Source organism: Falco cherrug, chromosome 3 (assembly GCF_023634085.1).
Source record: "Falco cherrug isolate bFalChe1 chromosome 3, bFalChe1.pri, whole genome shotgun sequence".
Classification (NCBI taxonomy): domain Eukaryota; kingdom Metazoa; phylum Chordata; class Aves; order Falconiformes; family Falconidae; genus Falco; species Falco cherrug.
The window spans coordinates 84,121,883-84,146,285 of record NC_073699.1 but is presented as its reverse complement, the minus strand read 5'-3'; the positions used below and the strand labels follow the sequence as shown (position 1 = coordinate 84,146,285).

At 40.9% G+C, this 24,403-nt stretch overlaps 1 protein-coding gene across 1 annotated transcript in view; it reads right to left on the bottom strand.

Moving 5' to 3' along the window:
- Positions 1 to 2,725: 2,725 nt before the first annotated feature.
- ANKRD33B (ankyrin repeat domain 33B) overlaps positions 2,726 to 24,403 on the bottom strand; it is a 46,573-nt gene continuing 24,895 nt past the window's right edge. Inside the window, exons 2-4 of the mRNA XM_055706197.1 lie at positions 17,249 to 17,378; positions 11,455 to 11,595; positions 2,726 to 4,523 (exon numbers count right to left, since the gene is read on the bottom strand). Coding sequence (XP_055562172.1) covers positions 3,673 to 4,523; positions 11,455 to 11,595; positions 17,249 to 17,378 — 1,122 coding nt within the window. The 3' untranslated portion in view covers positions 2,726 to 3,672. The remainder of the gene's footprint in view (positions 4,524 to 11,454; positions 11,596 to 17,248; positions 17,379 to 24,403) is intronic.

Genomic DNA, 24,403 nt, shown 5'->3' with positions numbered 1-24,403 from the left:
TATGGCACCAAAAGCAAAAATACCATAGGCACACACACACCCGTGCACACACACAGTGATGTTTGAGCAGTTCCTGTGCCCCTTTCTTGATCCACATTTACAAGAGCTCACTGTTTGATCAGTGCCTTATGAGAAAGCACTGAAAACAGCCAGAATGGCGTCTGTGAGCATGGATTTTGTACATCTGCCTCTTGAGGGTTTCTGTTTTATTTTTTATTTGTTTGAGAGGAAGGGCTTGAGCAAAGCAGCAAAGTAGCGTTCATGTGGGAAGCTGCTATGATGGGAAGGGGAAAAGGAACCACCAGAACCCTTTTTCCCAACCTTTTCTGTTTTCCTGAGAGTGGACTGAAACAGCAGCATTTGGCCCACTAATTATCCACAAACCTCTGCACAGTTTTATAGCCATAAAAGAATGCTATGAACATTGTAAATTCAAATGTGCCAAAAGGAGTGCCAAATTTAAACCTGACTAGGCAAAATTAATATGCATAATAACTTTAATTACCCAATGAAGTACGATTTTTCACAGAATCCCCTGCCTCTTCCCATGCAAGTGCTCCATAGTGTTCAGTGAAAAGGCAGCTGGTCTGTTTTCTCTTTGTACCCTCCGTATTATACCCTGAATGATTTGTTCCTCTTACAGAACAATTATTCAACGCTAGCTTTCTTAGACATGGTCATCATTAACATATTTTAGTGTTTCACATTATCACTGGGAGGTGAGTGGCTTTTTATATGTATATATTTTATAAACATAGATGAATATATATAGATGTTATATATACATCTATTACTTTATATATCAGGGGTCCTCAGACTGTTTAACCAGGGGGCCAGCGTGCAGATGAAGTGGCAGGCAGCCATCTGCGGCTGCTTGGTTTCCCCCCCCAACCCCTGGCAGGGGGGTGCGGGGGGTCTGTAAATACCGGGGGCCAGATTGAGGGCCCTGGGGGGCTGTATCCAGCCCGCCGGCCGTAGTTTGAGGACCCCTGTTATATATGAATGACACGTACGTATAACTGTGTTTCCAATAGGTAGGTTTATGGGTATGGTTAAATTTAATATAACATATATTTAATATAACTTAATTATATAGGTATTTTATAGGTAGGGAACTGATTTGGGGCATACAGTTTGCCAAGTTTGGGGTGTGTATTAAGCTTGGGATGTGTATTTAGCATTGTAAAACACATGTTTGTGATGGTGCTGATCAGTCCATTGGTGAAAGAGGGTGGGCTTTTTCATCTCCTGAAAAGTGAAAGGCAACATTCTCAAACCACTCCGAAGAATAAGGTCACCAAATAAATTTAACAGCTTGTACCTCTTTTAATGGAAATATCACATACTTATACACATATACGCATTAAAGTACAAAGGGTTAGAAAACCGGCTTCATTTTCAGCCCCTAATTTTAACATGCTGTACGTTAATCCCTGAGAGCACCTGTCAATTGTATGTCTCCTACAAGTGATACCGAGAGTGCAAATTCAAGTGTTCACCTGCAGCACAGGTTGCTTTTCAGATAGTGAATCTGAATGGTAAATCGTCAGTACGCTGGATTGGCAGTAAACAAAACTTAAACCGTTTAATCCAGTGTACCAATTCAAAATCCATCCTGATATGTTTGCCACAGACAGCTAAAAGATTGTCTTCCTAGTCTCCAAAGAAATGAGTTCATCTTATATTTTGGTCATACCAAATCCATTACAAAATTGGTGCCTATGAACTGCACAGCACTGATGCACTTGCAGACTAAAATCTGCTTTGTATTCACAGGGCTGGGGAGGTTTATTAGCAGCGTGCATATTCCTCCAGCTCTGACCTGGGAGGTTACCTGGCAATGCAGTCTAGCCAGTGCAGCTACTCCAGCAAGAGGTACAAAGAACAGGCTGTGTGGAAAAATCCTTGTTTCATATGTCTGCCATAACCTCTGTCAAGCCCTGACCCTGCAGGCGCTAGCTACCAACACCAATCTGGGTGCTAGTTTTCCATGAGCTGAATTTATTTCTCGCATGACACACAATTTCACTACAAATTCAGTGAGACTGTAGCCAGCCTTTGTGCTGTGGAAGTAAAGGATGGAAAAGTTTTCCTTCCCTTTAATTGAAGGGGGAAGCTGGTGACAGCAGCAGCTGGGGGCTGGCTGGGCTCCAGCAGAGCAACACCGTGAGGATGATACACCACAGCACATTTAATTTCAAACAGGAGCAAAGCCTGAGAAAAAACGTAGCCTGAGCATGTGTGACTCGCTGTTGGTGTCTGACCTCTACTTTTACGAATGGTGTCTTTCTTCAGCAAGCAGCTGAAGAAGGTTTACAGCCCACCCTTATCAGAATTTGCCAGGGTTTGGCATGCCATTCAGACTGCTAGGGAAACCAAATGAAACCTTAACGTGGACCACAAGAACCTGCAGCAACCTGTGGGAACTGCCGCTTTGAGATGCACTCTTACTAGGGAAGGTAGGTTTCTCCCAGTGCTGAGGTGGAGGGATGAGGTACTGCCCTCTCCAGGCACCCAGAGGCAAACTACCAAAGCTCACAATGACATCTGGCACAGTTTCCCAAACATCTGTGGCCGAGCTGCCCGATACTGCATCTCTGACTGGATGTTCATAGCATATGGCTGGATTGATACCCGGAAAATTGCCTGAACTTCTGGAAGCTGCATAATTTTCCTGTCCGAGCTATAATCTGGGAAAGTTCACAATAAACCTGATGGGTTTTTTTAACAGGAACTTAAATATCAACCTCAATAAAAGCCCACCTGTGGCTCACCATCTCCCTTATATCATAGTTAAATGCAATAACAAAATATTCCCTGAGACTAAAGAGGAGACAAAGGTAGCAGATACAGGGAAACTTAATGGGAGAGGCAAATCCCATGCAACAGTGGCATTCAAAAATTAGCTCAGCTTCTCTCTTGCTCCAAACAAATCAGTCCCTGCCCCCGATTTATACCTGAAGAGGATGTGAATACCTCAATTACAGAAATGTTTCATATGCAGCCCTTTTTGTATTCAACAGAACAAACAATAGCATTAAGAACTGCATCCATACCGACTGCATAGAGCTGTACAGTTCAAAACCTATCCTGTCTTAAACTTTGATTACTGGAATTAAAATAAAGTGCTTAGTATATTCAAAACAATTGTAGACCTGGATTTTTACTGCCCACCAACACTGTAGTATACTTTAAACTTTTCATTATTTTCATTATTTTCAAGTTTTCATTATTACTATAAAACCTTGCAATACGTCTACGTAAGGAAGGAGAGGGAGGAATGTCTAGTGTCAAAAGCACAACTCCTGCATTTTGTCCATTACAAAATGAACAAACATGAAATACAATCATTTCACAGTCATATTGTTTTTCAAGCTGTTTCTCAGTCATTCACCTGGAGCTGGAAAAAAAGGAAACCGCAAAAGGACTGCACCGCTTAAGAATTCCTACCAACAGCAGGTAAACTTAGTAAGTCTTCCACCTCAAATTACCTTCCTGCTCCACCATCAGACACACTGTGGGTTAGCCCTTGCCCTGTTTCTGCACCTGAAAGGCCATTATTCAGTATTCCAGCTCCACGAGCAGTGGGCATGCATGAAGGCATTCAATCTGTTATCTTGCTCAGATAACAAGACTAACCGCTCTGAAACCTTCTAAACAACTGCCTTTAAATCAGGTCCTGCTTCTGGCAGGAGATACCTGCCTCTGCTTTTGAGCCTCTGCTGCTCTTTTCTTCTCCTGTTCTTCTGCCTTCTTCCGCTCCTCTTTTACCTCCTTGTACCTCCATTTGGGAATCTGCAAATAGGGGTCGTCCTTCGCGCTGCTCCTCCTTCTCGCCTTTTCTGGTTGGAAAGTGGGTGGAGGAGCCTTGCTGATACGGACTTTGGGGATGACAAATCCCGGCCTGACACTGCTCCGTCTAAGCAGGTGGAGTGGCAAGAGGCTTGCTTTCCTGGTGGCTATGGTGTTCACTTGAGAGACTGCAAGGCTGATGGGCTGCAGGCTGGCTCGTCGGTCCTTCTTCTTAGGGATCAGTGTGACTTTGGAGTTCTGAAACAGCTTCTCGTAGCTGCTAACGTGATCTTTGTCCTGAGATCGGATCTCCTCGGCTCTCTGCTTCCTAAGGATTTCTTGCACAGCCAGCCTGCGTTTTCCCACAGAAGGTGGGCTGCCTGGGCACACAGTCCGGCATGACAGAGCAATGAAAGGACTGCCCAAGCTTGTTGTCACCTTTACCATGTGGTCGAGGACCCCATCTTCTTCTGGGCCATAGAAAGACTGGAATGAGAGAGTTGCCCTCATGCACTCAGAAATCCTCTGCAAACAGCTTTTTGGCTCTGCAGCCTTGGCAAGAAGTTCCTTCATCTTTGGCCATTCTGGTTTATACTGATCACAAACCTGTTCTGGGCATGGCCTGTCCATCAGCTTTTGCATGATGAAGGCAGATTCTGATCTTCCTGTGTAACAAGCCCATTCCCATGGAGTCAGTCTACGGCTTGGGTCAGTCGCATGAACATTTGCCCCTCAAAGAAAAGAAAAGAAAAACAATTGGCGTTAGTTATTGAAACTGCCCGCACTTTTGTTCCTATGATCAGAATTGAATCAGGCAGATCCCTGCAGGAAAATGTCACTACAACATACAATGTTTGTGTCAAAATGAACATGCAATAAGGAGAAATCCGGTTCCTGACTTTCTGAACTCCTGTTTTATTAAAAAAAAAATAAAAGAAGCTAAGGTTGTATATATGGAATTCTCTTAAAACAACGCAAAGGATGACATAATGAATTTCAACTGCATTGAATGTCACCTACCATTTTAAAATCCATTTACTTGAGCTCACAAGAACAGAGTGACAAAAATAGAAACAATTCTGTACACAAAAAATCCTTCCCATACAGAATAATGGGCTTTTCACTGATTGCTGCCACTCAGAAGAGAGATGGTGGGCTAATGATCACAAGTTCCATAAAAATATCCACTCAGTGCTCGCTAGGGGTGAAAACAGCAAATAAAAGACAAGGAATTTCTAGAAAGACATTAAAAAATAGAAGGAAAAAAGAAGGGAAAAAACAGAGAAAACCCCAGGTGTACAATTCAGGTTCTCTTATCTCTGAAAGAAGATTATAGAATTAGGGAAAGTTGAGAGGATGGTGACAAGGGTGATCAAGTACAAGGAAAGCTTCCATACATGTCAGAGATGGACCTTCAGTCTGAGCCCAGAACAGTTGTTCTCATTCACCTTAGATTACCAGCCCTGAAGAAATGAAGTAATTGTTAACAAAACCATGCTATTATCACCAAATGGACCAGCCATAAGAGTCAGCTGGGACACATGCCAGACAGCAGAGGCATAGACATTCAAAGTACAGCGTTAGGTCCTGCACAGAAATAATCTCTAGTGGTTATAATCTTTTGGCCTGTCCTCCCCCTATTCCCAGTTTATGATCCATCCAATTCTGACATCTGTCCCCATCACCATTCTCTCTCTCATACATTTCTGCATCCTTTCCCAGCTTTGCCTTCCTTTTGATCTCTCCATGTTCCCGTAAGCTCCCTCACATGGGCTTCTGCCTTTGTTCTTCACTCTTTTGCTTTCAAGTGGGGTTCCACTCTCCTCCAGGCCACCTGGCTGCCTGAAGAGAGGATACAAGAGTAACAGGAGGAGCAAGCATCCCGGTCTGCTCTACCGTACCCTTTACAACTTCTGTAGTACTATATCCAGTGCTGTCACATTACCTGGCATGCAGTAAATTGCAGGAATGTCCTCTCAGTTCTGGTATTAGGGTGGGACTGTGGGTGTTTGTCAGTGAGGATGGCATGTGCCTAGTTCTGCTCACACAGAAGAGCTCTGTAAGGGATGGCAGAAGCTCAGTGCAGAGTGCACCTTTGGAAGGATTGCTGCAGAACAATGAGCAGCAACAAGTGGGTTTGCAAGCTGGAGTCAGCAAGGCACTGTTGCAAACACCCAATACATTACAGCTGGTGAATGTTAAAGGGCACAAAAGACCTGTCCAAAAAACTAGCTTGGTGTTGCCAGTCAAAAAGGATCTCAGAGATGTGTCGAGGACTTGACAGTGAACATCATATCCTTTGCATAGCACCCAAGTGATCCTGGGCATACCACCTGGGCACACACATCTTGATGTTTTACACTAGATAGGTATGTGGGTGAATGAATGAAATCAATAGGAGAATGAGTGAATACTCTCTGGTTTCAGGCAGCCACATTCTTAAGCTGAAAACCCCTGGTTTTACATTCTGCCTTTAAACTTTGAGTGGTCTCAGAGGGAGCTTTGCACACTCCAGAATGGAGACTTTGTTCAGCAGTCTGCAGCACATTCCCTGGGCCAGGCACGGGCACTTTGCCCAGCTGCTTTCAACATAACTGAGCTCTTTAACGTTCAGTTGTGGTTTACACATATCACTGGCCCTCTAGGTAATTTCTGGGTTTCTTGAAAGAGCTTCAAGCTGGGATATGAATGGGCCACAATGCTTGACTTCTTGCACGGCTTCTTTATCAGCTGAAGCACCATTTTCAGTCAACACAAAACTGACCTACACAGATATTGTCACAAAAGAAAAGACATTCTGTCCCATTGCTTTGGAAGAGGGAGATGTCCAGAGACCAAGACCTGAGGAAAAGACCAGAGAAACATTATGATAAATTGTTTTTTTCAGAATGGATTATCTTGGTGACAGTATTTCAAACTAGCATAAGGAGGACTAGATATAAGGAATGATTGCGAGAACCAGTTTGCAATGGGTCCAGTCTAACCTTTCCCACAAAGGATGTCTTGTCATTACAGAAAAACAGACGAAAAAAGAGACCATAGGGACAATGACCAAAAGCTCAATTTTAACTCTCGTAAGTACCAGATTCCTATGTCTCTGAGATAATCCCTAAAAAGAGGATGCTAGAGACACAGACCAGGAGTGAATGTGGATGGAGAGACCCTAAGCAAAACAGCTGATCTCACTTTAAGTGTAAATTTAAGTGAAATTTGCAGAAAGGACCACTCAGAAAGCACAGGGGCACTGCAAGGAGTCAAGCATGGGGCCCAGCTGGAAGGCAGAGATGAAAGAAGAGGAAGGGTTAATCAAATCAAAGAGTCCATTAGCTGTGGGCTGAAGAAAGGATTGCAAGATCTCAAAGGCAGCAGGTTTTGACGAAGTTCATGACTGCAGAAGCTACAGACAAACCAGTGAGGGGAGGAACAAAGGCACACAAAGACATGTCCCCCTGCTCCACAAACCCGTCTTTGAACCATCTGCCCAAACTTCCTCCCCCTGAATCCCTCCCATCTGAGGCTAGCCTCTTGTCCTGTGCCTTTCTCAACACTTGCCTGTGCCTGCACTCCTTCCCACTGGAGCTGACTGGGAACATGGCAGATTACGTGGAATTTGGTTCCTTGTTGTACATGTAACAGCCAAAGGCATACCACAGGAAGAACAGCAGCCAAAGGAACTGTCTCCAAATACAACTGTTAGTGAACAGTATGCTCTGCTTGTAAACGAGCAAGAGGTATAAACACCTGCTTACCACTATCTTCAAGGAAAAGACTTCCAGGGAAAAGACATGCCAGCCCCAATACGGCGCAGCTGAGAGACCTTGGATCAGAGTTGTGGAAAAAACAAAGCTGTGTAAGAAAGCGCTCACTGGGGGCTCCCCACCTTTGCTTGGGAGCTGCACTGAAGCTCACATGCTCAGCTCTGGTCCCTGCCTGAGCTATGTTGCAGCTGTGCCTGTGCCTGGCCAAGTGCCTTGCTGATTTGGACCCTGACCCATAGACTTAATTTCTTGTTTTGACCTCAGACCTACCTTGTCTCTGTGGACTTGCCTTGTCACCACAGACTTGCCTGGCAATCACTGCAGTACTGGCTGATCCTGGTTATTGTCACCAGCCCTGCTCTGTTTCTTCAAAGAGCATCTTCGCTGATGAGGCTAGTGCCTCTGTGTGTACCTTTCTGTCACCCTTGGCTCACCTCCCTTTGAGGAGAAGCCCACTCCTGCTGCTCCCTGACAGATGCATCCACCAGGTGTTTTGGAAATTTTGTCTCAGAAAACAATACTACAGAGTATTAAAGTCACGATCTTTCAACAGAAATCAATGCTGACTTTATACTTTGTATCACAAAATCTCTTCTAAAGCATGATTTACTATAGTGGTATTGATTTTCTGCACAAATCAGGAGACATTTCTGAACAAACTTGTCATTCAGCAGAATGCCTCATCTGGAGGAGACATGAATAGTCATGTCCCTTTTTAAATGCGATAGCAGTCTTCTTGAACTAATTACCATTTCAGCGTAAGTATAGCCTACAAGTTTTCGTTTAGGAAAACTGCATTTGCCGCTTGTTTTGATTTTCCTATGAAACTTGCCCTGAAGATCACTTTCAGCACAACTTTGAATACACATGCCCCTTTGGGATATAAATATCCTATTTGATTAGGAAGGTTTAATGTCCCTTGAGAAGCAGAACGGACATGCTGGGTTTAAAGACGGGGAATGAAAGAGCTCAGGCATCTGTTATCAACCCATTCTATACACAGTGTTTAAAGCCCAGTCTCCAGATCCACAGCCACTCCAATGACTTTACTAAAGCAGGACTGAGTTTACAGTGGAGATTACAGCGAGGCTTGACACGTGAATTACAACCAGCATTTCTGTGCTCCTGCTCAGGCTGGCTTGCTTGTGTAATGCTGGCAGCAGCGCGCTCCTGGCAGCGCAGCAGCCTGTGACAAACTGCCGATGAGTGACTGGGCTCCCCCCTTACCCGCTGTGCACTCATGAATAGCAAATTCACATGTTCCAAAGACTTACTTTGAAAAAGCAACATTACGGCCAAGTGTCTCAGAGCGCCTTAATCTTGTAGTGATTGACCTTGGCCACCCTCCAGGAACTCAGATTTCGGAAGGAGCAGTCACTTTGGCAATCCAGCTCCAACCATCTGTCACACTTTGCCATTACCTCTTCCCCATCTGATTGTGTTAAATCCACGCTTAGGCAGCTAGGAAGGTGAGCGATTTTCCTTTACTGACCTCCTGCATTGCCATAAGTGTGTGACTGTCAATAGAGATCTTACCCAAGCCACTAAACAGATACTGGGTTAAAAACCTCCTGGCTGTAACTCTTTGTTAAAGACACATACCTGCTTTGTAGCTGTGCCAGTAGACTCACAGCTGATTATGGGTGGTTTCCTCCTATACTTCCATGCATTCTTATGTTTTAACATAGACATTTGCTGGGTTATTTGTGAAATTGTTTTGTTCACCAAATCTTTTAGAAACAATTTCTTTCACCTTCTTCAGCAAACTAGCACTTTATTGTCAGCGGCCATTGATCATCCCTTAAGCCCCAAACTACTTCTAAACCCATTCTGAATGAGCAGCTCCCTCCCTCCCTCCCTCCCTTTCACCTGGTGGTACAGCACTAAAAAGTAATCAGATATTAAAATGAGTGCTGGTTATTTACCACACTTCCTTTGTGGCCCCTATTTCAAGCTTAAAATGTGAAGACCTGCAAAATACTCACCAAAACATGTATATAAACTGTAATTTAGAAACTCAAGAGTATAGTAACTTTACACCTCCTTAGCCAATGGATGATCTTTGGTATCCTCACTGTCTCCGATGCACAAACAGGCTGATACAACTTTCTGGAGGTAAGCTTGATATGGAGGCTAACAAAGCCATTTTCTGGCTGGCTAAAGGTTTATTCTCCTCAGTATTCTGTCTTCTTAGGAATCAGGAAAACGAGAAGGTGGCTATCCAGATGCCAGAGGCAGCAATGACATAGTGAACTTTGATAGCGATACTTTTTGTACAAGAAATAGAATAGCAAGGAGTGAATTATCTACAAAGATAGAAAGGTTGTGAAATAGCTTCTAGTGACCAGAACAGAAAGAACAAGGTACCATCAGATCTGCAGTGATAACAATAGAAAGCCATGACACTGTAAGGTCAATTTGACAAGTCATAAGGTCTTGGGATTTAACTTTCATTTAAGTGATAATTTTTAAGTGGCACTGGAAAATTCTGAGCTTACGTCTGCACAACTATGTGTTAGTCCAGAAAGTACACCCGTGTCTAGCAGTACTTGAGCTCTGGCAGCCATTTTATAGTTCTGTGTCACAAAAATTTAACTCCAAAATGAATGATCCAATTCCAAAGCCTTGATTCCAGTGTAAGAGGCTACAGAACCTTGCAGAAAATAACATGCTGGTTACCACATCACCTAAACATTTCTGTGTCATATCAACATCTAGAAACTGGATGTTAAGAAAATGAATAATAGCAATATCATTATGCTTGATAAAATATTCAGATTATGAGGACTTAGACTTCTCTAACAGCAAAATGACTGAAATGAACTACTTATTCAAGAGGTGTCTCAGTTAAATGGACCTGTAAGATTCTTGGTCTAGACAGTAACAATATTCACATGCAATCCACTACCATTTCCATAATATTTAATATGCGTCAAATATCTGCAACTGAAATACAGGAAGATATACTAGTATGTGCTCGTTATTTAATTATTAGCTAATAATGTATGTACCAATTACTTAATAAAACCATACGACATTGTGGCTAAAAGGTGCTGTATGCTGGAACTGCTCCTGCGGAGGCTGTTCCCCCAGTGCCTGTCACCCTTCTGAGCTTCCTCTCCAGGACCCTTCGCCTTGCCATGCATACAGCCAGAAATCCAACTGCAGCCAAAAGCCAACAGCAAGGAACATGTTTCCTGTTCCAGATGTGAAGACAGGCACATGGGCACAGATGGATCTGCTCACTGCCTGTGCCATGACTCCCTCCTTGCAGCAGATACAGCCCTCCTGGTGCCCTGGTGCCCATAAACCTGGAGACCAAACTTGGAGGCGTTAGAAAGTGAAGTTACTCCTATGTCACCAAATTTCCTACCAATGTCCCCTGTGGAATATGAACCCTACACCCAGCTCTCCTGACAGAAACCAGAGCCCCCAAAGCTGTCTGCTCCCTGCCTTGGGACCTGCCCCAGCTGGCAGGTGGAATGGAGGTCTGGCTGTTGTCCCACCACCATCAGGCACCCTTCCACCATCACACCCACAGAGCTGGCAGCAAAACTCTGTGTCTTTCCCGACTGTGTTGTGAAATTCATTAACTCCTTGTCTACAAATCTTCATGCTCACACTCCCTGAACTCTCCTGGAGACAATGAATCACACCCTGAGAGCTCTTGGAGAGGTCCTGGATGAGTTTCCTTAGGCAAACTGAGTGCTCTTGCACCCGCAGCGTGTGGCTTCACCGCCTTCTCTATGACTTACTTAAAAGCTGCACCTGTTTCCAGGGCAGGTTGCACCACACCTCTCAGAGTAAACAGCCCAGAAGCCAATTTTCGTCTTGGTGTTTGCGTGTGACTGTCTAATATTTACAGTTGGACGATGACAAAGAATCAGCAAAACACTCCGCATACCTGCCATCATCAAGGCTTTCACGCATTCCGTTCGGCCCTGCATCGCAGATTTCATCAGTGCTGTGAATCCAAATGCATTCCTCTTCTCAATATCAAGCCCAGGAAAATAGTTCAACAAATAGTTTGTAATGGTTATATGCCCTTTAAACAAATGAAAAAGAAGAGAAAATATGTCACAGAATTAAGGCACTGTCTCAAGGTTAAACCAAAAATTACTCCTGCAGATTTGATAACTGGGAAAACACAGATGATTAGTAACATCTCTTTTCCTTTATCCTCTTCCTCTCATTGCAGTCGTCAGCCTTAGGGTTAAGTGGCACTGACTTGTGACCAGAGTGCTGGTACAGGAGCCTGGAAGCCTGGGTTCCCACATCCTCTCACGTTTCTCTCCTCTCTGGAAAGCCAATGTAAGGTAGGGGAATAACTGAAGACCAGAGATGGGCACTCAGAGGTTGCAAGGGCCTTCAGTTTCTTGACTCAGTGAGTAGCACTGCAAAGGGAATTCCTACAGCTTATGGAAGGAAGGCCTGCCATCAGAACTGACTGGAAAGGTTCAGCTTTTTCCCTCCCCTGGTGAATGTGAGCCTTAGAATCATGGTGCTTCATTAAAATGTGATGACACATGGTAGTTCCAGCCAATAATACTAACAAACCATGCCAGGCCTGATAAGAGACAAAGGAGTATTTTGTATAGAATCCCACATTTTTATTTTTCCATCTGACAGTGTAAAGCCACTTGTCTACTCTCCAGCAACAGGAAAATGTGGCTTGATGTTCAGTTTTGGTAGTAAAATAAATGACCTAAGTTCTGCTTCTAAAAGCAACAGTTGCTGCCAGTCATGTGCCTCGTAATCCAGGATAACTGGTGTCAGCAAGGGCGTACTGAGTAGCTGAAGACATCTCTTGCTAAATGGTTGGACGACCAATTAAAACATCAAGTCTTTATAATTGGACTATTAGAAAAAGATGAATATCTAGTGCCATTATGACTCATTCAAAACAGTTTTCCCTTCACTTGTCATTCATTTTATGGTGCTTTGACGCTTTATAAAATAATGCAGTCTGTCAGGCAGCTGCAACAATCACAATTTAATTACTAGGAGCTGTAAAAATATTCACTCATCTCACTCTGCGGTCCAGCTGAATATTCTGTGATGCATGTCATTCAGATTCATCCAGAAATGTTACTGAAGCAGATTAGAATTCATACAGGACAATTTTTAAAGTCTACAGTGTCACATCCGGTGCAGATTTCATCACCAGTTGCTTTGTACCAACACAGTGCTGCATTCACTTTGGAAAGCAAGTTAACAAAATCTTTACCAATTAATTTAAGGTGTTTTCTAGGTGTTACTCTTTATCTCCTAGGATTTGCTGGACTCTGCTGCCTTGCTGTATAACTGAAAACGTTCCTGAAACCTGAGCAAATGTAGAGATGGTGCAGATCAGCTTAGCCATGCCAGAGTCAGAGAAAACCAAGTAAATGCAAATGAAATATAAAGATATGGCAAGCCACAACAAGCTGAACAAAGCAAAAGTGAACTGAGTTCAGGGCAGGATCAAGTGACCCAGTCCTGCTTACTCGATACTGGAGGCTTCAGTTTCACTAACTTTATGGCATAAGATCAAATCCCAGCAAGGTATTGGTTACTACTGGGAGCATCTTTGTGCCTAAACTGTTTTGCAGGACATGCTCTGTTTTACTGATGTTACAGTGTGTGTCTTCATGAAGGTTTTGGAACAGCTACTTTTGGAAATACTACTTTTTGACCATGGAAACCAGAGATAGGAACTGAAACAAACAGAAATAATAAGGTAGAAGATTTTTCAGCAGTTATTACATTACTAAAGATGTTCTCCCCTTTGCCAAAAGTATAGCTGCAGTGAGAGACATTTTGCAAATCTGAGATGATCCTAAGAGTCAATCCTGAAAGACTTTGCTCAGCCAAAACTCTCCAGGGGAGTACAGATGGCCTCAAATGAGACAGAAAAAGTACCAGCAATAAAATAACAAAGAAAATGAAGAGGTTTATGATTCTCAGAAGTTTTGTGTCTCAGGGATTCCTGAAAACCACTTCAGTTTTAATCTGCAGGAGCTACTGTCTTCTGAGGTTTGCTTCAAATTTCTAGTTCAAACAGGTATCAAATTCAAAGCAAAGCTCAGAGCTGCCAAGTTTCTGTTCAAACCCTGTCATACACTTTTGATTTAAGGCCATAAAGTTTGCTTCAGTTCTCCTGCGTCTGGGCAAACTAGAAGCGTGTATCTAAATCATAAACCGGGTAAGTCTTCCGTGATTTAAAGTCTGCTATGAAAGCTGTATGCAGCTTTAAAATAAATTAGCCTGGCCTCAGCCAGTTTGGTGATACTGAATTTGTATCAGGCTCTTGCTGTTTGTAAGCCAGATCTATATTCTACCAGAAATGGCATGCTCAGGGTACACTTCCTTCACCCTGTGAGTCATATTTAGAGATCAGCACAGATGTCTGTAATAGCTTAATTCACTTAATTGCTGTCACGGAGGAAATGCCCATAATGATGACAATATTACCTAATAATCTGTGTAATACAGGCAAAAGGATAAGCTGCATAGTAAGGAAGATGCTCTGCCACATAACATCACAATTTCGAGTTGTACCTGCAAAAGCCTATGTTTGGTTTATGGGTAGTGAATGCTTTCTGAAGGATGGATGGAACTGAAGACACCCACAATATTTTATCCTCTGGATGCCTTAGGCGTTTGTGTTCCCTTGTCTCCCTTAATAAATAGAAACTGGGGTAACTTCCGATTTCGTGTTCCCAGCTCTACAGCCTTGCCTCAAACTGGTCCCTGTAACATAAAACAACTACGTTTTGCAGTCCCTGTAACATAAAACATCTACAATTTGTGAGCAAATATGACTCTCTCTGAACACCAGTGTATGCCAGTTACCATATACTGCCACCGATGTAGCTATGTCCTGAGCAGCAGAAATCAGAAAATTTTTTTATGTAAACTTCCTCCCTTTTCCCTTCTTTTGAAACCACTCTCCTTCCTTCCTTTCCACTTATTATTTCAGTCTCTTGTTTGTATCAATCTCCCATTTTTTCTGCATTGTCCTTGTACTGACATTTGATTTTGCTTTAACAGAATCACCACGCATTTCTGGGCACCACCTGCTGCAGGCTGCAACAAATGTAGAGTTTTGGGAGGCAAGCTCTCTTTAAGAAGGGATCCCATCTCTGTAAGAAATATTGAGAGAGCAAGTAAACAGACCAATTTGCAAACCTGAAATTCACACACTAAGCAGAGCACTGTCTGTGGTTATTTTTCTACACTAACAAGCTTGTTAAGAAAGTACTGCTTTTCACTGATCCCTCCAGCCTATCTTTCTCAGGTCAGCCCATGCAAAAAACTTCAGCTTTAGATACTTCCTTTGAAGGATGAAAATCTTAAATTATCAAAAGCAGTATGAGGAACTGAATTCACTTATCTGCTGAGACTCTAGCTGGTCTTTAAGATAATTCTACTTAATTCAAGCTGGCACTTAGATTTGAGCACCATGTCTGGGCAGTCATGAAACAGCACAGGCAAGTGTGCATTCTAAACTCCTTTAGCAAGTAAAGAGGCCTCCCTGTCATCTCCCTTGTGATACAGGTGCAGCTCCTGAAACACAAGGAAGGATCCCTCAGGACCGCAGCCTCTTTCCCATCCAGATCCTCTTAGGGGTCTGGCCATCCATGATAGCCACCTGGTCAACGGGTCAACAAAAACAGCAGCACTTTCTGAAACCTTCTGATAGCACCTTGTCATTAACGGAAATAATGTGGGTTTGCTATTAGACTTTCCATAGGAAAACCCATACTTTGGGTATAAATAACAGCAATCTCTCAGAATAATATATTTTGCAAAAATATTATTTTCATGGCCTAAAGTTAAAAAAAAAAAAAACCACAACAAACAACAAATAAATCCTCCACTAAGGGAAAGCTTGCATAAGCTTTGCTTTGAGTTCTTTGTAATACACTGCTCAGTGTTACTGCTTAACATTCAGCAATAATTAAGCAGCATCTATTGCACTGTAGCTCCTCTGGTTGCGATGTTAACCTCACAGTAATCTCTATTAACACTACGTATCTTTTACATATTAACACAGTGTCTTGTGATAATGAATTAAATAACTGGTTTCAAGACTGTAGCTCAGGATTATCATAGGCAAGGGAAAACATCCAAGTTGTTAGGAGTTTGTATAAGCTTCTGCTGACTACAGTCATTTTCAGTTGCTTTGGGGATCAATAGCAAGTACTGGCAGAGAGTGTCAAGTCAATGTCAGCCCTCTGGATTAATCCTGAGCTCATTATCATGAGTTATAAAGGTCAGGAAGGAGTCAGCGTTAAAACTTTTATAGTCAAAATTTATATTAGGGCAGATAAATAAAAGTAGGTTAGTTTTGGATACTTCTCCACTTTCTTTGGAAAGTTACTATGCTCATGTCTTTGCTATGAACGTGACTACTGTGGGCACAATTCTTCCAGTATTCAAGACCTATCTCGCAGCAACTTCTTTAGCAGAGTTCACTTTTTGGTACAACACAAAGTCTGGTACTACCTGGAAATGTCTAGTGGCAATATTACTAAACAAACATCAAAACTGAACTGCTCCATTCTGTAGACATGGCTTGGTAATGTCCATTGACATTGCCCAATGGAAATTTGTTTCCTCCAACCAGCCAGGGTCTGGGAGGGAATACTATGTCCCATGAACTCCCATGAACATCCCATATGCTTCATCAGTAAGAAGACATGATAAAGAGCAATATGCCTTCCCTTGTAAATTGATTGCCTTTGAAGAGCGTGTTTGAGGGATGCAAAGGAAACTGTGGGTGCAGAGTCAGGCAGCCTTTGGAATAACTTCTAGACTACAAAGTGATGGCTTCCTTGGTCAAATTTTTCCTGATTTGCATGCTTTAGCACTTTGTTAACACTTGTAAGAGAAAACTACAGCTTCCCTTAAAGGTTAAAGCACAGTGTTTCAGTTTTAACAGAAATAATCGACCGATTGCTTTTTAACTGTACACTTGAAATCAGTCAATCTTTTGGAAGCATCTCTCACATTTGTGACCTGTTACACTTGTTCACTGAATATTACCATGCTGGGTGGGATGAAAATAAACCTGGGGATAAACTCCGCTTTCACTCCAGTCTGCATCAGGATTAACATGGTCAATGTCAATATTATCAATCTGTTATAAAAACAGCATTGGAAAACACTGAAACCTGCTGAGACTATGTAACAGGGGCTTTTGCTTTTAACTATGGAGTGGCTGAAGAATGTCTTAGCAGCTAAGATATTTCTTAATGAATACATTTTCCTACAGTCAGCACTTACCACAGACCCACTGAGGTAGGTGCAACAAACATGAGAAAAGAGATGCTGCCAGCACCAATAGAGCACATTATACGACCACGATGTTGACTGGTTGCTTGCCAGAGCAAACATAGGAAAATAAGCTTAAAGGAACAAAGCAATATAGTAGTGCACACTTAGGCAAGATTTTCTTTATTTTTAAGTTAAAATAGTCAACGGCATCTAAAAGAGATGTATAGCTTTTCCTGTCTTAATATATTGGATAAATATTACTGTAGATTAATTATTTCAAAGAAAGTAATGACAAACTTACTTGGGAGTGGGCTTGGCCAGGATTATTTTGCGCAGGCTACTTTCTTCTAGGGTTTTGAAAAAATCCTAAAAATAAGAGCCACAACACACACTCCTCCTAAGACCCTGTATGTAAGAGGCGAGACAAAGAGCCTTACCTGCCTGTGCAGCTGTAATCAGAGCTGTGTTCCCTTCGTTGTCCTGCCAGTTCACATCAAGGTGAGGGCATTGTGCTAAGGCTATTACAATATCCACATAACCTTGGTAACAGGCAACGATAAGACCATTCTGTAAGTAAAATATAAAGAGAGAGTTAGGTTTACCAGACTTAGAAAAGTTCACTGAGGAAGCATACTAGCCTCCTTTTTGTATTTCCCTCCCGCGCCCGAGACTGAAGAACTAAAAAGGTGTCAGCGTAACCAGTGATTAGCTCCAGGCACAATGTTCAGATCCAAAACACTGCTTTTTATCTCTGCCCTTTGGCGAGTAACATTTGGTATTCCTCAGAAATACCTGAGAGAGTAGGTATTATATTATGCTACTTGGAAAGTAACTGTTTATAAATGGCTTATGCTTATATGGTTATATAGTCTATATCCAAATGAGAATAAATCAGATTTTATTGTATAATACAATGAACCTGGCAGGTAAGATGAACCGGACCTGCTGTGAATATTAATTCTCTGAAAAACGACTACTTGTTCTCTGAAGGGGAAGTGATAGGCAGGAATTGTGTTCATACTGCCTCTTGCCATCTTTAAATGCTTCAGGTTTCCCATTAGAACTAGACTTTGTTTTTATAATCATAAATAAAATAAAATTGCTTTTAGAGTTCTTGTTTAATGTGTTTTATGACAGCTGGAAGCTGTAAAACTTCCAGGAGGAAGCCAAGCCAGGAGTTAAACCTTGTAACTCTGCTTGGTACCCAGACAGTGTGTCACTCCACAGTGGCAAACTGACAGCTTCCCTAAAATACAGCAAAATACACTTGTCATTAATTAAGTGGAACATACTTAATCCTGGCTGCTCATTTGACCACTAGGATTAAAACCATTATCTCCAGTCTTCAGGATTACTCGGGCAATTACTGATGTTCATCTGCACGGGGCTGATGGGTGTAGAGGGGGCTGGTGCAGATTAACTAGGGCTCCCTGAGCTCCCTCTTCGCTGCCAGTGCATGACTCAGTCTTCTTGAGCTCAGCATCAGTATCTGACTTTGGAAAAGATAGGGCAGAGGCACAAATCTCATCCTCTCTGGTAACCCTGCCTGCCTAAAACGCACTCACACAGGCGTGCAACAAGTTCATAACCACAAAAGACTAGCAAGAAGGAGAAGCTGGTTATGAAAACTGAATGGCCTGCCCTGCCCTCATTTTTCTAAGTGGCTCTTGCCTAAACATTCTCTTTATTGCTTTTCCCCATGGACACTACTGAGACAGAGACATTTGCCAAATGACAACAACTGCAGCTTCTAATTTATTGTCATCGTAACTAGTTAGTTAATAATTCAGTGTCCTGTTTCATTGTTGTTCTGGATTGGCCTTCTGGCTTAGGTGGCAAACAGCTTCATTAAGATACAGAGGCAATGCCAGCTCTTTGGGATGCTCACAGGCTACATAGGGTATTTCTCAATTGCGTCTTTCATTAAAATTATTACTCTGGTTTCTTTTATTCTCAACTCACTCTTGTCCTCAGTATGAAGTGACGCCCACCACTGCTTCATAAAGAGCATCTCCATTTCCTTGTGAAGAACTTGTAGTACTTCAAACCATTCTATTGAAATTGTACAGAGGATTCTGCTTGAAGTCATATATATATATATATATATATATATATATACACACATATATATATACACACGTATACATTCACCAAAAAGTATGTACTCTCCTGGTGGGATTATTCAGATTAATCCAAGTTTTACTACAATGTAATCATTCTTAGCTTTAAAGAACATTGTCTCAGTGTCCATTTGGTAAGAACTTGAGCATTATTTCACTTCTTTAAAATTTCATTTTCTACCTGATGTCCAGGATATAGGTCTTTACAACACCAAAACCTCTGCAGATTTAAAACATCACCCAAAATTGCAGTAAAATGTCAGTTAATAATGGCGGTGGAAAACAAAGTATACAATTCTTTGGAGACCTAAAATTCTTGACAATAAGAAGGGGGATCCTGTTGTTCACTGAAAAAAATGACATTTTTTAGTAAGAGTGCTATTTTCAAAAAGCCATAAGAATAACTAAGTTAATAAGTAGCTGTTACCTCTAATGGAAAAAAGTAAAAACTGTATCACTCAGTATCTGAAGGATATTTTCACAGTATATTTTCACAGGACAATTTTTTTTATTTACTAGATGCTTTTTTAAAAAAAAGTTCAATTTTTGCTCTCTTTAAAAGAAAAACAAATTGTAAAACAGTAAACCAAACAGTAACAAACAACAAATACCAGCTCTTTTTTGCAAGAGGCTTTTGCAATACAGTATTTAAGAACTTCTGTCCTACTTTCAGTGGGTACCTCCATCAGATAGGATCTAACGCATCTGACACACACTGGCATTCTGATTTCAGCAGACATAAGGCACAAATGATCTCAAAATCAATGAAACTCATTCACCGTTCTGAGTTTACCAACCAGAAGAATTACTTAGATATCAACATTTTCTGAAATTTATTTTCTAAAGGTGCTATCAAAGACTGCTTACTTAACGATAAGGAAAGGCAACAGAGAATAGGAGCTTTCTGAGGCATTACATGATGAAGTAGCATGGAAAACAATTTTTGAAGTATGGTTGTACAGATCCAAAGTGGATCAGATAAGAGTGTGAGAACCTGGTCTTTGACAGAGCATGCCCAGCACTCCCCAGTTGACAAGCAAAACAAGTAATCACATGAGGACATGAAAACAAATCGCTTCACAACCAAATGGTTCCCAGCACCGTCCAGGGCTGTAAAGCTGATGCAGGTGCTGTCTGGTTACCCTCAGCAGTCATGTGCTTCATGGGGAGGTGGGTCAGACAGACAACTTGCTGAGGGACTGCTTTCCTTTGCATAATTCTTCCAAATGCATCAGATGCTGAAATGAGGTGCAGGAGGCTACAGCTTTAGAATGAAAACTGCGAAAAACCCCTGGAGTCAACAGTTATTTCCCAAATCCTGGTTCAGTGACACCATGATAATTTGTGGTTTCAGGTTGCTCCCCCCCATTTTTTTGCTCTTTGCATCCATTTCTGGCCCTGTCTATATTCTGCTTGCTGAAAATTAGTACAAGTGGATCAGCCAGAACACACAATCAATTGCAACATGAGTATTAGTCTAGAATCTTTAACTTCATATGCCAATAAACACTATTATCCACAGCCATAATATATTAGAAAATCTTTCAACGATCTCAATTAATAAATATAACTAATACAAAATTGCTTTCAGCAAGCTGCCTTTTGAAGTAATGAGTAAAGCAGTAGCCTGTATCACAGCAGTCTTCAGGAGAATACAGCTGTGTGCTTAATGTTTTTTTAAAAGATAAAAATAAAGCAGTATAAACGAATTTTAGCTAGAAAATCCTGAACCTGAGTAATCTGGTAATCTTCAAAAAAGAGATGACATTTTATCTTATTAGTGTTCTACCAAGACATCAATTATTCTGCTCCTCATATAAAGGGTCATGGTACAGTTATGAAGTGGTCAGTGTATGTAGAAAAAAAAGTATATTTTTTAAATTGAGCCTTACTATTCTTTTGTCAGTAAGAACAATTCTTAGACATATTCACTACATGTGAAAGCTTTAGGAGACTAGATTGATAATTCTTAAATTATTAATGATTAATAATGCAATATTAAATTAATAATGATCAATAATATTGATTGATTTTGGATTGGTAATCCTGAAATGCATGTCCTCTCCCTAAGTCTTCAACCTTTCTCCTTCAACAGCATGCTTTTCGCTCTCATCCCTTTCACATGTCCTCAACCACCACTTATTTTAAACCCTAGTAAATACTCAAACTATTCCCGTTAATATATAATAATAATCAATTCTCTGAAGGAATAACTGTACACATGTCACAGCATGCAAGCACCGTATCCCTGTTTCACAAGGATTGCTGTGTTCGCTAAGACCTGCTCTCTCCCGATCGGCAGCCGGAGTTGCTGCCCATCATTCTCGCAGACCAATGAAACAGAACAGGCAAAAAAATCTGCTTTGATCCTCTGTGCAGAAGAGACCTTAAACATGAAATGAGGTTTGAAACAGATCCTGTTTCACTTTTCAAATATTACATACAGACTTTGCATGTCAAAGAGAAAGCATGAGTCATCCATCACATCAGCTGCATTAACCTTTACGATCAATTTTTTCCACATAAGGGGGGGGTTGAATTTCAGCTCACTAACAGGTTTTTTTCCAAGTAGAAGCCACAATATTTCCAACTGTTGAGGGCTCTGTCTTTCCTCTGTGGAATATTTGGCATTTCACAGAGCTTTCCCACAGTTTTTCTACACTGACATCTTTTATTTCTATCTAACTAGCATAGTTTTGAAAAATTCCCCTTTGTTTTGAAGTGACAGTGCAAAATTAACAGTACTTTATTGAGAACATATGAAAACACAGTCAGTCTAGGATAAATTACTTTTTTCCCTATAATCTAAATGAAGTATAACTAATTTTCTTAATTTCATCCCAGAGCACATAAATGAGCGTTTCAGGCATGAGACAACCTGAAGTTAATCAGATGTTGCAACATCTTCCTCAAGCAGTGTTTACAAATTGTAAGTTTCATACTGCTCCTCTGTGATCAGACTAAAAGTATTGTATTAAAATTTCTCACAAAAGCATAAACTTGAAATTGCATGTTTGAAATAGAATGAAATAGTCACGGGAAACTTTTGATTCCTTTTAAACTGATAATTCTCCATGCGCCTTTGATTCCATGTAAGACTGGAATAGTGCTGCCACTACAAAAAATAAACTCTGCTTTGCTCAGCTGTGTTGGCTAATGACACAACAATGCAACTGATTAAGTGAGATCATGGATATCTCAGGAGAAAATTTGATAAATCAGATGTTATAACAAAGTTACAGATGTAAGGCTATTTGCACACTAGATCATTACAGATAATAGAGATCACAAGAAATACTAGAGGATCAATAATGAACTCAAACTGAACAGCAAAGCAAATCACATATAGCATTCAATTATTTTAGCTTTTAAAAAAAAATCTTCAGGCAACTTATTTCTCACCAAGATGCTGAGAATTAAAACAGCTTATTATAGCTTTTCGCCTATTATCCCAGACAAAAAATGGGTCTGGCAAAAGACTACATTGACGTTACATATTGCTTTTCATAAGCATCACGGTAAACAACCGTCCTGTTTGCTTTGCATGCATCTGTAAGTATTAATGACAATTCTGCAAGGTTGGTTTAACAGCAATGATTAAAACTGCATGTAATTGAATTAAATGAGATAATGATGCATTGTAATCCATAATCATATGTAGGGAGAACTATGAAAATTATGTCCAAGTTTAAAAGATATTACAGAAAGAATATTATGAGTAAGACAAATGGAAGAATGATAAAACATAAAGGAATACAAAGTTGTGTTTAAATTTTTCTTGTTGAGTTACTAAAATAATAATTCATATATTTAATATTATACGTTACACACAACTTATTATTATACAGAGACAGGATTCATTTTAAAAAGGTGCCATCAAAGTGATTTCCAGTGAAACTTTTACATTTCTCAATTAATTGCAGTTTTTGAAACTAAGTCACTTTCAGTTGTTTGCGACTCTTGATGAACCTATAAATACTATCTTTAATATATACATAGATATGTAACACTGTTCAATAGCTTTACATTAGGCGCATTCCAAGAAGGGAGACTTGGGACATACTATGAACATGTTATAAATAATTATATAAGCCATGCATTCAGTAATGCATGTAATTCAGTCTCAACTGTCACATCAGAGACTCCAAAACAAAGTTGACTGAACCACAATAACTTGTCTACCACAAAATATAGAAAGGTGGGGACATGGTAAAAAAATTAATGTACATATTTAGAGAGCTAAAAAGCCTGTTCAATCAACTTAGGGTATATCCTATATACCCTATATCTGTGATTTGAAACGCTAGAACTATCTATAACTATCACTCACTATAACATAATTCACATACAAAGAAAAAGAGAAAAAAAAATCAGGTTAAGCATTTCAAAATAAATCTCCCAGGATTATTTGAGGGCAATTCCAATCTCCACTAAAAAATCTGCAACTCCGTGAAACTTGGATTAACAGAGATTCTAAATATACATTCTATTAAAAAAGAGCAAAATGTAGTGCTGAACATCACTATCTGCTATATACTAGTTTATGTATTAGTATGTTATATGTTATATTATGTATTATACTGTATATTCTAATAATTGGCCCCTCACTGCAAGAGGGACACAGAGGTGCTGGAGCGTGTCCAGAGAAGGGCAACAAAGCTGGTGAAGGGTTTAAAGCACAAGACTTGTGAGGAGCGGCTGAGGGAACTGGGGCTGTTTAGTCTGGAGAAGAGGAGCTCAGGGGGGACCTTACTGCTCTCTACAGCTCCATGACAGGAGGCTGTGGGCAGGTGGGGGTCAGTCTCTTCTCCCAGATAATAAGTAACAGGACAAGAGTAAACAGCCTCAAATTTCACCGAGGGAGGTTTAGATTGGATATTAGGAAAAATTTCTTCACCAAAAGGGTGGTCAAGCGTTGGAACAGGCTGCCCAGGGAGGTGGTTGAGTCACCATCCCTGGAGGTGTTCAAAAAGTGCATAGATGTGGTGCTCAGGGACATGGTTTAGTGATGGACTTGGCAGCCCTGGGTTAACAGTTGGTCTTGATCTCAAAGGTCTTTTCCAACCTGAATGATTCTATGTATAATGCACAAAACCTTCCAGTCTGCCTAAAGCAATTTCAGAAACTTTCATAAACGGCTTGAGCTTACATTATAATTGGTTTAGCTGATTAGATCAACAGCAACTGAGATGAGGTAATTATTCAGGTCATCAGTCCCATGAGAAGTGGTGCTTATGTGCTATAGAAATCCATCAAGCACATAAGCTTTAATATTATCAACACAATATAATTTAGGATGACCTTTTAGAGAAAGGGCTGCAACAGCTTAGTCACATACAAATCTATATCAGGAAAGCAACAACAAAAAAAAAGGAGCTGGGAATTTAAATGGCTTTTGTCTAACTGTTGCTTGGACAAAATCCCGTGTACCTGGAGAGGAGCAAGGGGGGGAGATGCTGATTTTGCCAGGGA